The sequence below is a fragment of the Salvelinus fontinalis genome, chromosome 16 (assembly GCF_029448725.1).
Source record: "Salvelinus fontinalis isolate EN_2023a chromosome 16, ASM2944872v1, whole genome shotgun sequence".
Lineage (NCBI taxonomy): Eukaryota > Metazoa > Chordata > Actinopteri > Salmoniformes > Salmonidae > Salvelinus > Salvelinus fontinalis.
Window position 1 is genome coordinate 2,287,933 of NC_074680.1, and position 20,510 is coordinate 2,308,442.

The 20,510-nt window shown below is 43.5% G+C and overlaps 1 protein-coding gene across 1 annotated transcript in view; it reads left to right on the plus strand.

The window, feature by feature from the left end:
• babam2 (BRISC and BRCA1 A complex member 2) overlaps positions 1–20,510 on the plus strand; it is a 196,732-nt gene that overhangs the window by 128,826 nt on the left and 47,396 nt on the right. The window contains exon 7 of the mRNA XM_055864136.1: positions 2,517–2,626. Within this exon, the coding sequence (XP_055720111.1) occupies positions 2,517–2,626 (110 nt within the window). The remainder of the gene's footprint in view (positions 1–2,516; positions 2,627–20,510) is intronic.

Genomic DNA, 20,510 nt, shown 5'->3' on the forward strand with positions numbered 1-20,510 from the left:
AGCTCCCATTCTCAAAGATATTTTCTTACATAAATGTGTATTTTTCTACAAATGTTTTTTCCTGTTCTTACTTCATTTACATTACCCGATCTTAAGCTCTTAGTTCGGTAAGTCAAGGCTCAGAGATAGCCTCCCAAACTAAGGCAAAATGTAGTATTCTACCTCGGAGGTCGCAGCCAGACTTTGACATCTGCACTGCCATTTGCGAGGCTTTAAGCTTTCCCACCAGTCATCTTCAGGTGGGTGTAGTTGGGCCATTTGTAAGGTCATGTAGGCTGAAATTGTGAGTTTCACCCCTCTGTCACTCACCAACTCATGATTGGAGATATCCCGGTGTCCCTGGAACACCTCATTACAGTATGTTCTGAATGTGTTCTGAAGTTCTGTATGCATATTGCAAGTCAGGATTTTGGCCCTATACGGAAGAGGACATTTATGCAACCAAAACTGCAGGGAGGCGTGGATGCACAGAGGGATTGTACCCATGCAGACACGTGTGTATCAGCATATTGCAGCAGACTAATAGTGGTGGATAGCGGTAAAAAGAAAACAGAAGAGTTCGGGGTCCTCCTTCGTTTTTGTTGTTTTCTGTTTCCGTGATGTCATATGTCTTTTGACAGCTGCTTGTTGTTTTTTTTGGGACGAGACGAAGTGAATCATCTCCAAACGCGGTTCTTTGACTGTCCGTCTGAGACAAAAGCCTCTCGAGGACCGTGGCGCGATGCTACGCATGCAGAAGAACCCGGTGTTCTTTCCCACCCCAACTCTCACCTCCTGTACATTCCTTCTCTCTCCGCAAGCGTTGCTTTAAAAAAAGTATCCGTTTGGTCACCACAGACGAGGCCTGAATTTGACAGTGAGAACTGGGGGAAATGACTATGCCTTACTCCCCCCCCCCCCCCCCCTCATCTTATTCTTCCTCCTCCCTCACCTTTCCGTCTACTTAGTCCGTCCCAGATAGTCGACCCCGGTAGCTCAGAAGTACAACTCGGAGAGGGAGCGTCGATGCTTACTGGCGCATACATCCACTATATTGACCCAAGCTGATTCAATCAGGCAACCGCCTTTGAATGTCAGACACTCTATTTTCTTTTACTCCCCCTTTCTTTCTCCCTCTATGTTATTGGCTGTGACAAGAGGGACAGGATGAGACATGAGGCAGCCATCGTCATTGTTGTGGCTGTTGGTACATACTCACACACACACACACCAATATCATTTGGGAAGAAGTGTTATATGTTGTTCAGCACTCTTCTGGCCGGGCTAGATGGAAGGGAACTTTCTCCTTGCCTGCAGAGGCCCTTGACATTTCTATTCATATTGTTTCTGAAATACAAAGTCCGGTACGGCAAAGTCCCAAAACTGAGCCACCGGGACTAATTCAGATGGGTCATTTTGAGCCTCCCCCCCCCCTCTTGAACCAGTGGTATGGAAATCCCAACGTCCTTGGGCAGTGTGGTGGCCATCCACATTCAGGACCAGAGAGGGAGTCGTTGATGGGAAGGAGTCATGTACCCAAATCCCTCAAGCCTCATTCGTAACGCTTTTAATTCAAACTCAACCGCAATAGCAATTAGGTTGCACAAAATACAATTAACTGCTTTGACTCTGAGAAACTGCCCAATGAGGGAGTGCACACAGCCGCCTTTGGCTCATTCAACCGTTTCACATCTATCGAAGAAAAGGCATCTTCTCTTTGACAGACCTCATTGTGCCTGCTTTGGTTACGTGGTTGGCCGCGTTGAAACGCCTGGCTTAGGAAACTGGTAGCGCCGCGCCTCAACACATACCGTATGGTGGTGAGGGAGATTCCCTTGCCGGGAAGGGCAGCGATTAGCACAAATGGATGATTTCAAACCGACTGTAAGACATTTGATTAACTCCCCAGCCCTCGTTCGCTTAGCGCAAACAGTGAGTGCCGCTTAATGTCGGATCCTGCTAATGATGATCCAGAATGGTAGGGGGGGCTAGCTCTAGGAAAAATGACTGATAGATATAGAAAGGGAACGGGGGGAGGAAATCAAAACCTTGAAGAGATGGATCAGCATGATCGGCTCATCTAGAGCAGCTTCGGGTGGCTTCTCTCTCTCTCTCTCTCACATGATTTGATTGGTACTTCCAGTCATCAGCGCCACTACTCGGCTGCAGCTGTCGAAGTCAGCTCGGCGTGAAACGAATCGGATGTTTCCTCCCGTCTCTTATCTCTTTCCTTCTTCTTCTCGTTCTCTCTCTCTTTCTCTCTTGCCCTCTCTCTTTGTGTGTCCATCTCAAACACATACACTCAGATGTACTTAAATCAGGCTTGGACTGGGAAATGAGCCTAAGCAGGCTAGGCTAAACTGGACTTGTTGAGTTTGACTCAACACTGAAGTACAGCTCACCACAGCTGTTTTTTTTAAATCGAAATATCCTACAGTATGGGGAGGATTTTCATTGATTTGATGAATTCACTAATACCAGTCATGGAAAAGTGAAATGATACTTATTTGTGAGTACTAACTCCCCCTCTCCCTCAGGACACAACGTTGGACCCTGGGGAAGACGTGGCTCTTCTCTCCGTCAGCTTTGAAGACGCAGAGGCCACCCAAGTGTTCCCTAAACTCTACCTGTCCCCCAGCATTGAACAGTAAGTGTATGAATCAGTTAATATGGTCATTGGTGCTGTATGGTTTAGTTGGTAGACCATGGCGCTTGCAACGCCAGGATTGTTGGTTTGATTCCTTGGGACACCCATAGGTAGAAGTATGCATGCATGACTGTAAGTCACTTTGAAGAGTGTCTGCTAAATGGCATATATTATTTATTTAAGTTTCATACACCTACCAGGTGCACAGCCCACATGGGCTTACAAGACGCCAGTGTTGTGTTCGAGACTACCTAAAGCGAGACCGATTCAAGACCAGAGCAAATTGAGTCAGAGTCAAGACCGGAGGGGGGTTCCGAGACCGAGTCAAGACTTAGTCCAATTCAAGACCATGATTGAAATTTTGTCAAAACATAACCATAAAATGAGTTCAAAATGTCCAGTATTTATGTGTACATGTTTCAGAACAATATTCTTTAGACTTTCAAAATAGTGAAAAAATGCATGCTGAGGGAAAATGGAACCACTCTACAAATGATTACTAACCCAAACACAGTTCGGAACAATTGCCCTTCTACGCCTTCAGAAAAGGTTTTAAGGATTTCTAAAATAATGATTATGATAATAATGATAATTAAAGTATTATTTTCAATGATATTCTGATTGAATCTATTCTGTTTTTGTTGGAAAGGAAAGGGTTAACACTGAAGACAAAATTATCCCATCAGGATTTTTCTTTGCTGGTCTCTGGGGAGATAAATTTGGCTAGCTAAGTCAGCCATTGGCTAGGCCATCAGATGTCAACTGTATTAGGGAGTGACAGTGGAATCAACCAATTACAATTTGACTTAATGGGTGGGACCGTTTTTACAAAAACTCATGGAAAAGGCCAACAGGTCACTGCGCAATAGCGAGCAGGAGTTTTTCCAAGGTCTAGCTAGCTAGCTTTTGTTGTGGGCTAGTTTGCAGCAGGTGTTACCAAAGAGGGTGTTTTTGCTAATTTGTTAGCGTCTCCCTTTTCAATAATAACTTTCAACAATTAGTTAAGTTTCAATGAACATCATCTGGTGAGTGGAACTGTGTTTTTCATTGCAGCGCGCTTGCTGCTGTTAGCCATCTCTTTGAAAACCATGTTGTGTGAAACATGTTGCATTTAAAGTGGAACTTACAAAATTGTAGCAATATTAAATCATATTAAAATCATTTCACATACACCCCCAAGAAGAATGAATAAAAAAAGAAGACAAGCGACCAGATATGGTCATTTTCACGTTTTCATAAATTCTTCGGGAATTATGTATACTAAGGGATTTGTGAAAATTCTATAGCAATTATATAGTGGGAAAGCATCTGTGCGTTTGGACAATTAATAGACACTGCAGTAAATAAAACCGAATAAAAAATATCTGTCTTGTCCAGGACCGGAGTCTACACAGACCGGTGCACTATTGCCAATCAGAGATACAGTAGGCTTTATGAAAACAAGCCATTTGCCACAGAGGCCTGCCATCATTCACTTTGAACTGGACTGTGTGTTTACAGGCAGTAGTAACAGCGTGACTTTAGAGCATTAGAAGGCATTCGCCAAAAGCCACAAAATACACCTGAATGCTTTTCTGCAAATATGTAAATACCACAGGAGTCCTCTTACATTTGGGAACGTCACATTCCTATTGATCAAACAACCATGAAAAGGTAGGCTCTCTCTTCCTCAGTTATGCACATCAACAACAACAACGATCAACAACTAATGCTTGCCAGAGCAAGATGAGCTCAAATCTAACAAAGGAACATTAGATAAACCCTCAAACCTTTTCAGCCAGTTGGCCGTCAAAATTGCACTGTTAAACGATGGGAAATTGTAGCCTCCTCGTCCTTCTGCAGTTAGCCTGCCAATGCATGCTTGTCCCAACCAAGCACCCAGGCTAACTGCTAAAGTTGGCTAGCTTGCTAGCTAGCTACTTCCAGACACAAATGAGAGAAGTCTGACAATGGTACTCGCCGTAGCTAGGCTGTTTACATGTTATCTAGAGCAGGCCTGGGCAATTCCAGTCCTCGGGGCCTGATTGGTGTCACACTTTTCCTCCATCCCTAGCAAACACAGCTGATTTTAACTAATTGCATTCTAAACTGAAGATCATGATTCGTTGATTATTGGAGTCAGGTGTGTTAGCTGGGGCTGGGGCAAACATGTGACACCAATCAGGCCCCTGAGGACTGGAGTTTCCCAGGCTTGATCTAGAGTGTTCTTGACCAATTATTACTTCTTTGTCTACATTTACTGTCACCGGTCGTATTCAGCAGGTGTTGCGCGTTCATAAATTCATCAATTGTTCTGCGCTCTGGCACACTCAGACAAGAGTGCTCTGAATTCTGAGTAGATAGCCAGAATGAATTTGCGAATGCAAGAGATATGCTAACAGGATAACAGTCATTCAAGTTCTTGCTAGCTAACCAAATGACACCTGCATCTCTAGATATGTATAGCCACCGAAAAATGATATGAGGGGGAAAAGTCAGTCACTCACCCACTCCTCCAATGACATGACATGACATCCTCCTAGTAGCTAGCTAGCTAACGTTAGGCTCTGTTTTTAGCTTGCTACATAAATATATATGCTAGCCTGTTAGCCACATTATGACTTACTTGTGATCATTGCCCTTGCTAGTTTGATTATATTGACGTTCCCAGCCTTAGATACATTTTGTCCAGAATATTGAGTCATTGAAACAGTGCATCCCAAAGGGAGGCAATAAACAATGTACCAGGCCAGCTGTGATTTACAACCTGATAGCAACCAATTTACAACCTGATAGGACTACCAAGAAATGTATTGGTGAATTATATGAATCATGCCTTGAACTGCATCCATCTACTCTGCCAACAATGCTTTAGTGTACGTCATGGAACGTTGAGTCAAATAGAACCTATTTTTAAAACCTCTTATAAAGTTGGTTTTGCGGCATGAACTGGGAATTGGATATTTTTGACTGATATGATTGTCAGTTTCATATCTCCAAAGTAGTTCAAATGCTGTCAGTTCCACTTATAAATTTAGGTCACAGGTTACTTGTGTGTGGAAAACGTGAAATATTTTTTTGCAGAGGGAAGTAATAGATGTACATTTAGATTGGGAAATGCTTAGTGGTTGTGTTTTTGCATTCTTTTGATTGGGACCTAACGGCTTATTATGTCTGAGTTTATAGACCGCTTATCCTTTAACAGCATGCTGTGTGTGACTGCTGTCTTTCCATCGGCCCTATGCAGTGTTGTTGTGGCGCCTGGAGAAGTTGGTATATTCAAATTTTGCCAAAATGTTCCCAAACGGCTTGCCCAGGGAAGGAAAGGCAACCTGTGTGAAAAATTATGTTTTCGGAAGTTTTCCTATAGATTTTTCAGATTTTCACTTTCAAAATAACACTCTTTTTATCCTTTCATTTTTTTCATGGTGTAGACATGGATCCACCCAGGCCGATCAATGTCTACACCACTGATGCAAAAGGGGCATGATGACAATTGCACAGAACAAATAGCCTACTAACCAAAACTAAGGACAAAACGTTTTTAATACCTGGTTTGCATACCCATTGTGACCTAAGTTAGCATTTACCGGTAGATATCATCAGTTAAACGTCTTTCCTACCCTACCGGCTACCGATGTCATTCATCTGTGAGCTGCTCCATGCCAGAACCAGTTGAGGGCTGCACACTCTTGCTGCCTGCAGATGATATTCCGCTGAAACTAGGCTACGTGTGCGGTGCGCATGTTTCATGTGCTTTGCGATTGTGTAGGCTACTCTGTGGATGATTTCTCTATTGTACTACGTAATTGATCAATCATATACCTCCACTACACTACTTTGATACGCATCAGTAGGGATTAAGAAGGGAGTATACACAATGCCCACTGAAAAATAAGTGGGTGTACCACTTGTACCTGCGTATAGCCTACCCTCCACTACACCACTGGCCCTTTGTGTTTTACAAAAAGGGCACTCTCCTACATGAGTGCGCTGGTATTACGGTGGCTGTCCTTTCAGAATCACGAACCTGTCACACACTGAAGACCTATAGGTTCACCACTGTACTAACCTGTCACACACTGAAGGCCTATAGGTTCACCACTGTACTGACCTGTCACACACTGAAGACCTATAGGTTCACCACTGTACTAACCTGTCACACACTGAAGGCCTATAGGTTTGTCACTGTACTAACCTGTCACACACTGAAGACCTATAGGTTCACCACTGTACTAACCTGTCACACACTGAAGACCTATAGGTTCACCACTGTACTAACCTGTTTCACACTGAAGACCTATAGGGTTCACCACTGTACTAACCTGTCACACACTGAAGGCCTATATGTTCACCACTGTACTAACCTGTCACACACTGAAGACCTATAGGTTCACCACTGTACTAACCTGTCACATACTGAAGACCTATAGGATCACCACTGTACTAACCTGTGTCACACTGAAGACCTATAGGTTCACCACTGTACTAACCTGTCACATACTGAAGACCTATAGGTTCACCACTGTACTAACCTGTCACATACTGAAGACCTATAGGATCACCACTGTACTAACCTGTGTCACACTGAAGACCTATAGGTTCACCACTGTACTAACCTGTGTCACACTGAAGACCTATAGGTTCACCACTGTACTAACCTGTCACACACTGAAGGTCTATAGGTTCACCACTGTACTAACCTGTCACACACTGAAGGCCTATAGGTTCACCACTGTACTAACCTGTCACACACACTGAAGGCCTATAGGTTCACCACTGTACTAGCCTGTCACACACTGAAGGCCTATAGGTTCACCACTGTACTAACCTGTCACACACTGAAGGTCTATAGGTTCACCACTGTACTAACCTGTCACACACTGAAGGCCTATAGGATCACCACTGTACTAATCTGTCACACACTGAAGGCCTATAGGTTCACCACTGTACTAACCTGTCACACACTGAAGATCTATAGGTTCACCACTGTACTAACCTGTCACACACTGAAGGTCTATAGGTTCACCACTGTACTAACCTGTCACACACTGAAGGCCTATAGGTTCACCACTGTACTAACCTGTCACACACTGAAGACCTATAGGTTCACCACTGTACTAACCTGTCACACACTGAAGACCTATAGGTTCACCACTGTACTAACCTGTCACATACTGAAGGCCTATGGGTTCACCACTGTACTAACCTGTCACATACTGAAGGCCTATAGGTTCACCACTGTACTAACCTGTCACACACTGAAGGCCTATAGGTTCAACACTGTACTAACCTGTGTCACACTGAAGACCTATAGGTTCACCACTGTACAAACCTGTCACACACTGAAGGTCTATAGGTTCACCACTGTACTAACCTGTCACACACTGAAGGCCTATAGGTTCACCACTGTACTAACCTGTCACACACACTGAAGGCCTATAGGTTCACCACTGTACTAGCCTGTCACACACTGAAGGCCTATAGGTTCACCACTGTACTAACCTGTCACACACTGAAGGTCTATAGGTTCACCACTGTACTAACCTGTCACACACTGAAGGCCTATAGGATCACCACTGTACTAATCTGTCACACACTGAAGGCCTATAGGTTCACCACTGTACTAACCTGTCACACACTGAAGATCTATAGGTTCACCACTGTACTAACCTGTCACACACTGAAGGTCTATAGGTTCACCACTGTACTAACCTGTCACACACTGAAGGCCTATAGGTTCACCACTGTACTAACCTGTCACACACTGAAGACCTATAGGTTCACCACTGTACTAACCTGTCACACACTGAAGACCTATAGGTTCACCACTGTACTAACCTGTCACATACTGAAGGCCTATGGGTTCACCACTGTACTAACCTGTCACATACTGAAGGCCTATAGGTTCACCACTGTACTAACCTGTCACACACTGAAGGCCTATAGGTTCACCACTGTACTAACCTGTCACACACTGAAGACCTATAGGTTCACCACTGTACTAACCTGTCACACACTGAAGGTCTATATGTTCACCACTGTACTAACCTGTCACACACTGAAGGCCTATAGGTTCACCACTGTACTAACCTGTCACACACTGAAGACCTATAGGTTCACCACTGTACTAACCTGTCACACACTGAAGACCTATAGGTTCACCACTGTACTAACCTGTCACACACTGAAGACCTATAGGTTCACCACTGTACTAACCTGTCACACACTGAAGGTCTATATGTTCACCACTGTACTAACCTGTCACACACTGAAGGCCTATAGGTTCACCACTGTACTAACCTGTCACACACTGAAGACCTATAGGTTCACCACTGTACTAACCTGTCACACACTGAAGGCCTATAGGTTCACCACTGTACTAACCTGTGTCACACTGAAGACCCATTGGTTCACCACTGTACTAACCTGTCACACACTGAAGGCCTATAGGTTCACCACTGTACTAACCTGTGTCACACTGAAGACCCATTGGTTTACCACTGTACTAACCTGTCACACACTGAAGGCCTATAGGTTCACCACTGTACTAACCTGTCACACACTGAAGACCTATAGGTTCACCACTGTACTAACCTGTCACACACTGAAGGCCTATAGGTTCACCACTGTACTAACCTGTGTCACACTGAAGACCCATTGGTTCACCACTGTACTAACCTGTCACACACTGAAGGCCTATAGGTTCACCACTGTACTAACCTGTGTCACACTGAAGACCTATAGGTTCACCACTGTACTAACCTGTCACACACTGAAGGCCTATAGGTTCACCACTGTACTAACCTGTCACACACTGAAGGCCTATAGGTTCAACACTGTACTAACCTGTCACATACTGAAGACCTATAGGTTCACCACTGTACTAACCTGTCACACACTGAAGGCCTATAGGTTCACCACTGTACTAACCTGTCACACACTGAAGGCCTATAGGTTCACCACTGTACTAACCTGTCACACACTGAAGACCTATAGGTTCACCACTGTACTAATCTGTCACACACTGAAGACCTATAGGTTCACCACTGTACTAACCTGTCACACACTGAAGACCTATAGGTTCACCACTGTACTAACCTGTCACACACTGAAGGCCTATAGGTTCACCACTGAAGGCCTATAGGTTCACCACTGTACTAACCTGTCACACACTGAAGGCCTATAGGTTCACCACTGAAGGCCTATAGGTTCACCACTGTACTAACCTGTCACACACTGAAGTCCTATAGGTTAGCCACTGTACTAACCTGTCACACACTGAAGACCTATAGGTTCACCCCTGTACTAACCTGTCACACACTGAAGGCCTATAGGTTCACCCCTGTACTAACCTGTCACACACTGAAGGCCTATAGGTTCCTTCAGTGTGTGAAGGATACTGATATACAGTATCCAAGTTTATAATTTTAAAAAGTTAACTGATCATGAGAAAACCCTTTTGCAATTATGTGAGCACAGCTGAAAACTGTTGTTCTGATTAATGAAGCAATAAAACTGTCCTTCTTTAGACTAGTTGAGTATCTGGAGCATCAGCATTTGTGGGTTCGATTACAGGCTCAAAATGGCCAGAAACAAAGACCTTTCTTCTTAAACTCATCAGCATATACAGTATATCACAAAAGTGAGTACACCCCTCACATTTTTGTAAATATTTGAGTATATCTTTTCATGTGATAACACTGAAGAAATTACACTTTGCTACAATGTAAAGTAGTGAGTGTACAGCTTGTATAACAGTGTAAATTTGCTGTCCTCTCAAAATAACTCAACACACAGCCATTAATGTCTAAACCGCTGGCAACAAAAGTGAGTACACCCCAAAGTGAAAATGTCCAAAATATATATATATATATATATATATACAGTATCCTTCACACACTGTTTTATTGCTTCTTTAATCAGGACAACAGTTTTCAGCTGTGCTAACATAATTGCAAAAGGGTTTTCTCATGATCTTTTTGAGCTTTTTAAAATTATAAACTTGGATTAGCTAACACAACGTGCCATTGGAAAACAGGAGTAATGGTTGGTGATAATGGGCCTCTGTACGCCATATCTATAATATGTAGATATTCCATAAAAAAATCAGCAGTTCCCAGCTATAATAGTCATTTACAACATTAACAATGTCTACACTGTATTTCTGATCAATTTGATGTTATTTTAATGGACAAAAAATTGCTTTTCTTTCATAAATAAGGACATTTCTAAGTGACCCCAAACTTTTGAACGGTAATGTATATTGAAGAATTAAACTAATATTAATATGCAAATATTGTACAATCCAGGTGTGCAAAGCTCTTAGAGACTTACCCAGAAAGACTCACAGTTGGAATCGCTGCCAAAGGTGATTCTAACATGTATTGACTCAGGGGTAATTAATAAGGGATATTCAATGTCTGCTTTTTTTAATTTTTACCCATCTACCAATAGGTGCCCTTCTTTGAGGCAAATTTAAACCATCCTAAATTCAGGCTGTAACAACAAAATGTGGAAAAAGTCTAGGGATGTGAATACTTTCTGTATGTATAAAACATAGCAAAATAGCATTTTTGACTGCCCTGGGCCTTTAAGAGCAAGCCAATGTGACAGTGGCAAGCAAAAACTCCTTATAAGTAGGACGAAACCTTGAAGAGAACCAGGCTCTAGAGGAGCCCTTTCTCCTGGCTGGAGTAAGATGTTCCGATTGGCATTTCTGACCATTACTGCCAGACAGTTGGCCCCAAATCTCCTCCATAACTTGACTAGATGAGACAGACTTGTAGGATGCAGATGGAGAGAGCATGTAAGGCGTAAGAAGAAGATAAACAAAAATGCATTGTGAAAACCGCAGCGCATGATGTCACCAATGTATAATTCGACACGCCAGTGTCTGGACTCATGTGTTCCTTTAAAAAGAAAGAAGAAGAACAAAAAGAGATAGATGACACATAGTCAGTGTCTGGGGCTGAGAGTGACTGTGTGTGTGTGTGTGTGTGCGTAAATGTGTGCGTGCGTGTGTGTGTGTGTGTGTGTGTGTGTGTGTGCGCGTGTGTGTGTACTTGCTTAATTCGCATGTATGTTTGTACATCTGAGTGTTCGTAAGTGTGTGCATATGTGTACTGTACATGAGTTGAGTTTGTGTGTGTGTGCATGTGTGTGTCAGGGCAGAGTGTCAGGTATGTAAACATCCCCTCTCTTGACCCCATGCCCCCCTCTAGCCGGCCTGGTCTGGCCGTTCGTGCTTGGAATAATCTCTGGAGATGGTTATTTACGAGCGCACTCCCTGTCATACCAGGTTAAGGGGCCTCTGCCCCCTCTATCTCTGTCTCTTTTCATCCCTCCTCTCCCTCGACTTTCCTCACTCTCTCGGTCTACACCCCCGCACTCTTTGTCTCCCTTTTTTTACTTCTCGTCACACTGTTTCTCCTGTCCTCCATTTTCTCTCTTTCCCTTCTCTCTTTATCTCTAGCTGTCTCTTTCTCTCACTGTCTCCCTTTTGGTCATCTATTCTCTCTAGCTCTTTCTACTTTCCTCCATCTTTCGTTCCCCTTCTCTGTCTCGCGCACTGTCTCGCGCACTGTCTCGCGCACTGTCTCGCGCACTGTCTCGCGCACTGTCTCGCGCACTGTCTCGCGCACTGTCTCGCGCACTGTCTCGCGCTCTGTCTCGCACTCGCGCTCTGTCTCGCGCTGGCGCTCTGTCTCGCACTCCGTCTCGCGTTGGCGCTCTGTCTCGCACTCTGTCTCGCACTCGCTCTGTCTCACTCTCTGTCTCACTCTCTCTCGCGCTCTGTCTCGCACTCGCGCTCTCTCGCACTCTGTCTCACTCTCTCTCGCGCTCTGTCTCGCACTCGCGCTCTCTCGCACTCTGTCTCACTCTCTCTCGCGCTCTGTCTCGCACTCGCGCTCTCTCGCACTCTGTCTCACTCTCTGTCTCGCGCTCTATCTCCTGCTCTGTCTCGCAAACAATGTTTGATTGTGTGTGAGAGTTAGGCTACTTGGAGAGGATTATTGGGTAGTTAGGTTCATCGGGCTGACCCCCAGTCTTAACTTGACGTTATTGAGGGATGATGAGGTTTTGGCAATGTGAAGATAAGAATTCCAGATTATGGTACATCTGTATCTGATAGAGAATTGACTATATGAGGTGCGGCAGTGGGGAGGGTGAAGGTTATCGCAGTGTCTTGTTTTATGTAGTTGGATTTCAGAATTAACCTGGAAGAATCAATTGAAGGGCTTTGTCTGGGAGCTATGAGTATTTGTAGATGAAAGTGTATAATTGGCATATATTCATGTCGTAAATAGACAAGATATTGCGTTTCTTAAACGAAGGTGCGGATGGAGCCAGATAATTAGAGAAGGTTAGTCTTGCACATTTATTTTGTATGATGAGTAATTTGTGTAGGTAGGAGGCATATATACTGGGCCAGACAATATTACAGTAAATGAGAGATGAGCAAAATAAGCAATATTATAGACTTAGGAAGCAAGCCTGATGAACCAAACCACTATCTTTCTGATGATACCAACAGATTTCATCACTTTGCTACAGACAAATTTAATATGGAGGATAACTTTTCATCAATTAAAACTCAGAGCAATCTAGTGGATGTGACTTGTTCCATTTCATTCCCACCAATTGAGATTTCTTATTCTGACTAGTGAATACAATAAAGTAGGATTTTTTTTTTTTTACATTTAAAGATTATTTGTTTATGAGTTAGTCCCCTGCACTCTCCACACTACATTGAAGTACTCTCTGACAGTGCTATAGACCACCAGGGTCGGGGTCATTCGTCAACTAAATTTCCATTCCCATCAATTCAGGAAGTGAATTGAATTGCAATTGCAGTAACATATTTGAAAATGTGCTATATTTATTTTCAATGAGGTTGAGAATGCTCGCATCCACCCTACTAACAACCAAGAGGAGAAGCATGCCAGCTCAGCTATGTGTGTCTGTGTCTGTGCGTTCACAGGCTTGACCTTGCCCATGTGCTAGACCAGGCTGCAGTGGCGTTTGGCGCCCTCCTCGGCCAGTTGAGTGAGGAGAATGGACAGAAAGAGGCTAAAGGCATGAAAGAGGAGAGCGGGGAAAGGGGGAGCGTGTGGCGCTGGGGAGGAGAGATGTAGGAGAATAGGGCTGCACAGCAGACCCTACTATCATTTGGACATATCTGGCCCTTTGAGGAAAAAGGTTGAGCCCGAACAACGTAGCGTAGATTCCGTAGAACATCGCAGATTACGCACATTCCGTATTTACCTCAATAGCTTTAGTCTCAAGCTAGTTCATGTTTGTATGTTTATGCATGCTCGCTTGAGTGTAGTATTTTCGTGTTGACTTTGGGCCTTCTGACTTTGCGTGCGTGCGTGCGAGCTCCGAAAGTATTGGGACAGTGAGACATTTCTTGTTGTTTTGGCTCTACTCCAGCACTGCCAGCTTTAATTTGAGGTATACTCATCCGTGTTGGGTAAACCGTTTAGACCAAAAGTGTCGGAACAAATTCACTAATGTGTATTTAAAGCGGTGAAAAGTTGAGTATTTGTACCCATATTCTTAACACGCAATGATTACATAAGCACTTCTACATTAATGTGGACGCTACCATGGTTACGGATAGTCCTGAATGAATCGCGAATAATAATGAGAAAGTGTGAAAGTTTAACGCACAAATATCATGCCCCCCAAAAATGCTAACCTCCCCTGTTATTGTAATGGTGAGAGGTTAGCATGTCTTGGGGGTACTGTATTTGGGCATCTGTAACTTTCTCACTCATCATTATTCACGATTCATTCAGGACTATCCATAATCATGGTAGCGTCCACATTCATGTAGAAGTGTTCAGAAACATATTATATTCTTATTTACAATAAAAGTGACTCCAAAATGACACAATACATTAATCACCATTCATTTCTATTGGGCACAAAATAATCTGAAACACAATACAAACAGCAAGAGGATCCAACAAGTTTGTTGAGTCACAAGCTTGATGTAATCATTGCATGCTATGAATATGGGACCAAATACTAATCCGTTGACTACTTCAATACACATACAAGTGAACCTTTGGAGCTCCCTGTATGTCTGTGTGTGTTCCCTATGCCTGTGGCTCTGTTGCTTGTGTTCTCGTTCCACTTTGGCCCTGGCTTTCTGTCCCCCTTTTCCCTTGAAGCTGACCCGGCAAAGAAAACGTTTTCTCTTTCCTTTTACTCTCTCCTCATTCTCGCTCTCGCTCTCTCCCTTCTTCTCCCCTCATCCTCCTCTCCGCTCCTGATTTCTCTCTCTCGCCTCCCAGTCAGTCTTGCTGGCGGAGCCTCAAAGAGAGAAGGAAAGAGAGTGGGACTTGAGAGAGACGTTTGATATCTCATTTCCCTCTCTCCTTTTCTCTCTCCTTTTCTCTCTCCTTGGAGGGCTGCGGTAGCTCCAGGATCTAATACATTCTGGGAGAAACTGAATATTTTTTATCCCCTCAGAGCTATGACGTTATACCTTTCTCTCTCTTTTCAAACAGACCAGCCAATCCAGAGAGAGATACTATACTTCATAGCTACTCCACTGACACCCATGTATGTACTTGCCTATACATGGGCTGCAGCTATTGTACGTTCGTTTGTACGCTAGTTCGCTCGGACTGAAATACTTTCATGTCTGGTCCTCACCACTCTTCCTCACGCATTGATTCGGTTAAGAGAGTATCTTCACCTACGCTTTTGTGTTTATGCAGTTGACGTCGTTCCTCTTATTGGGATATTGAAATGCGGCATACAAAAACCTTAACGTGTATTGTTGTTATTCAGAAGTGCATTCGATAGCCACTTGAATAAGGACAGGCTGTGCTGTACTATCTTGTGAAATGACTTAAGCCTCGAGTTCAATTTCATGCTACCGATTGTATTTGAATCATTTAACGTTAAATGGACATGGTTATGTCAGCCATATGCAAGGCATCTACCAATGTCAGCCATATACAAGGCATCTACCAATGTCAGCCATATACAAGACATCTACCAATGTCAGCCATATACAAGGCATCTACCGATGTCAGCCATATACAAGGCATCTACCAATGTCAGCCATATACAAGACATCTACCAATGTCAGCCATATACAAGACATCTACCAATGTCAGCCATATACAAGGCATCTACCAATGTCAGCCATATACAAGGCATCTACCAATGTCAGCCATATACAAGGCATCTACCAATGTCAGCCATATACAAGGCATCTACCAATGTCAGCCATATACAAGGCATCTACCAATGTCAGCCATATACAAGGCATCTACCAATGTCAGCCATATACAAGGCATCTACCAATGTCAGCCATATACAAGGCATCTACCAATGTCAGCCATATACAAGACATCTACCAATGTCAGCCATATATACAAGGCATCTACCAATGTCAGCCATATACAAGGCATCTACCAATGTCAGCCATATACAAGGCATCTACCAATGTCAGCCATATACAAGGCATCTACCAATGTCAGCCATATACAAGGCATCTACCAATGTCAGCCATATACAAGACATCTACCAATGTCAGCCATATACAAGGCATCTACCAATGTCAGCCATATACAAGGCATCTACCAATGTCAGCCATATACAAGACATCTACCAATGTCAGCCATATACAAGGCATCTACCAATGTCAGCCATATACAAGACATCTACCAATGTCAGCCATATATACAAGGCATCTACCAATGTCAGCCATATACAAGGCATCAAACCAATGTCAGCCATATACAAGGCATCTACCAATGTCAGCCATATGCAAGACATCTACCAATGTCAGCCATATACAAGGCATCTACCAATGTCAGCCATATACAAGACATCTACCAATGTCAGCCATATACAAGGCATCTACCAATGTCAGCCATATACAAGACATCAAAACAATATCAGCCATATACAAGGCATCTACCAATGTCAGCCATATACAAGGCATCTACCAATGTCAGCCATATACAAGACATCAAAACAATGTCAGCCATATACAAGGCATTTACCAATGTCAGCCATATACAAGGCATCTACCAATGTCAGCCATATACAAGGCATCTACCAATGTCAGCCATATACAAGGCATCAAAACAATGTCAGCCATATACAAGGCATCTACCAATGTCAGCCATATACAAGGCATCTACCAATGTCAGCCATATACAAGGCATCTACCAATGTCAGCCATATACAAGGCATCTACCAATGTCAGCCATATACAAGACATCTACCAATGTCAGCCATATACAAGACATCTACCAATGTCAGCCATATACAAGGCATCAAAACAATGTCAGCCATATACAAGACATCTACCAATGTCAGCCATATACAAGGCATCTACCAATGTCAGCCATATACAAGACATCTACCAATGTCAGCCATATACAAGGCATCTACCAATGTCAGCCATATACAAGACATCTACCAATGTCAGCCATATACAAGACATCTACCAATGTCAGCCATATACAAGGCATCTACCAATGTCAGCCATATACAAGACATCTACCAATGTCAGCCATATACAAGACATCTACCAATGTCAGCCATATACAAGGCATCTACCAATGTCAGCCATATACAAGACATCTACCAAATTCAGCCATATACAAGGCATCTACCAATGTCAGCCATATACAAGACATCTACCAATGTCAGCCATATACAAGGCATCTACCAATGTCAGCCATATACAAGACATCTACCAATGTCAGCCATATACAAGGCATCTACCAATGTCAGCCATATACAAGGCATCTACCAATGTCAGCCATATACAAGACATCTACCAATGTCAGCCATATACAAGACATCTACCAATGTCAGCCATATACAAGGCATCTACCAATGTCAGCCATATACAAGACATCTACCAATGTCAGCCATATACAAGACATCTACCAATGTCAGCCATATACAAGGCATCTACCAATGTCGGCCATATACAAGGCATTTACCAATGTCGGCCATATACAAGGCATCAAACCAATGTCGGCCATATACAAGACATCTACCAATGTCAGCCATATACAAGGCATCAAACCAATGTCAGCCATATACAAGACATCTACCAATGTCAGCCATATACAAGGCATCTACCAATGTCAGCCATATACAAGGCATTTACCAATGTCAGCCATATACAAGGCATCTACCAATGTCAGCCATATACAAGACATCTACCAATGTCAGCCATATACAAGGCATCTACCAATGTCAGCCATATACAAGGCATTTACCAATGTCGGCCATATACAAGGCATCAAACCAATGTCAGCCATATACAAGACATCTACCAATGTCAGCCATATACAAGGCATCAAACCAATGTCAGCCATATACAAGACATCTACCAATGTCAGCCATATACAAGGCATCAAACCAATGTCAGCCATATACAAGGCATCTACCAATGTCAGCCATATACAAGACATCTACCAATGTCAGCCATATACAAGGCATCTACCAATGTCAGCCATATACAAGGCATCAAACCAATGTCAGCCATATACAAGGCATCAAACCAATGTCAGCCATATACAAGGCATCAAACCAATGTCAGCCATATACAAGGCATTTACCAATGTCGGCCATATACAAGGTATCTACCAATGTCAGCCATATACAAGGCATCAAACCAATGTCAGCCATATACAAGGCATCTACCAATGTCAGCCATATACAAGGCATTTACCAATGTCGGCCATATACAAGACATCTACCAATGTCAGCCATATATACAAGGCATCAAACCAATGTCAGCCATATATACAAGGCATCTACCAATGTCAGCCATATACAAGGCATCTACCAATGTCAGCCATATATACAAGGCATCAAAACAATGTCAGCCATATATACAAGGCATCTACCAATGTCAGCCATATACAAGGTTTAGATTGACAGCCCATGTCTCTTCCATCCTTCTCGTTTCTCATTTTCCTGCCTCCCTGTTACATCTCCTTTTTTCTCCATTCTCTCGCTTTTCTTCTCCACTGTTGGCTGGTCCGGACCTGACTGTACCCAGTCAGTCTATGAGATGAGTCGTTAGCCTCTCGCTCTACCCAGAAAACCTGCAGTGTTACATAAAAGAATCGAGTGGGCACCGTCTCTGCCCCCAAACCAAAGCCTATTTGGGAGCCAAAGAAAATCAACAGAGAGAGACAGTTTTAGGCTGCGGCAGAGCAATGTTCGGGTCTGTGTGTGTGCGCATATGTGAATGCGATTGCCTTTGCCTGTAATATATGCATTGCACATCTCTAGTGTGCTTGTATGCTTTTCCATATGTGTACTTGTGAACCATTGTAAGCAGCCACGTTATTTGCGGTGTTCCTCTCCATAATATTTCTCCTGTAGCTGCCTATAACCCCATATATCTAGAGGGAGCTGCATAGCATAGCCGCGGGCGCCCACCAGAACACTCCTCACACACACACACACCTATCCTTGCAGCAGAATTGTGAGTGCTCCTCAATGCACAGATGACTGAGCGAGTCCACAGACCTTACCCACTCCCTGGTGAATATCAAAAGCACCCAAGGAATTCCAGGTGCTACACTGTGTGGGTGGGGATTATTTTTTTCTACACGACACCATGCTGCCAGACTTCAGCCTCACCCCTGTCGTGGTCGTTGTGTCCCTGGTGGACCCATCATCAGCCCTCCCTATGATACCTGCTTTGGGTTCTGACTGAGTGACGGAGGAAGTGTCATGAGACTACGTTACCCACAATTACTAGTTTTCCCAGTGGGTATTATCATGAATTAAGTATTTTCTACTAGGCCACACGTTTACCTTATGCCCTTGAGGTTCTTTGGTTTGTGGAAGCTGTCTTTGTCACAATTAAAGTTTATCTAGAAACCTTTCTGTCGTAATCAAAGTTTCTTTAGAAACTCTTTTTGGCATGTCAGGACATTAACTAGAACAGCATGTGTTTTCCTGATGCATATTGCCTCGGCCCAAAGGGAGAGTGTCATTCGGCCAAAACAGGAAATGCACTGGACACACAGATTTAGGTCTATGGGAACTTTGGGAACCCTCTGTGCCAAAGAAGTGGGTTTGGTGTGATCTGAACGTTACATTTTCCCAAATATTCCAAATTCACTTTTGACCTTCTTTCAGCTCTTAATGAGACACTTGTACTTCCCCCCCCTTAGCACAAATTGTACCACTGAAGCCCTTTACACCAGGGGCATATCAGCAAATGTCAAAATTCCACACAGGTAAAGTGGGATTGAAACAACTGAACCGGTTATGAGGGTGTTTACGAGGCGAGGGGGTCACGACAGTGCCAAACTGTTGCCTGAAGACAATGACCGAAGAGGTGCTGGCTGGTCAAAAGAAATAGGGATACTCTCATGCTACTTAGGACTAGTGACATATTCTTTCGGGGGTAGGGCCTCGGCCTTCACAGAGAACTACGATGCTAGTCGAAACGGATGCTTTCAGTGACATTGAGACCATGTCATTTATTTGCAAATCACTGTCAGTGAGCACTTGACCATGAAGAAGGCACAGTGATGTCGAAACGTTGGTGTTTTTTCACCCAATAGATTACTAGGAGGTAATGCATATGGAGTGACTCTGTTTTTATAGCTTCCAGTTTATTCACCGTTAGTCAGCACCTCGACACTATATCATTTTCTCTGGTTGTGCGCCAGCTCATGCTTTTTAGTGAGCACTTGTATACCATGTCATGTATGCACAGAAAGATTAACGCTAATCTGGTCACTAGAGCTCACTGCATTCAAATGAATTACGACAGCGTTTTAATAGCAGATGCTATTCCCTTTTCACTAAACGGTCTGGAAATATACCCCAAATCCCTTTGGGTTGGGTTACCAATCCACTTGGCAATTTGGCCAAAGTCCTGAGC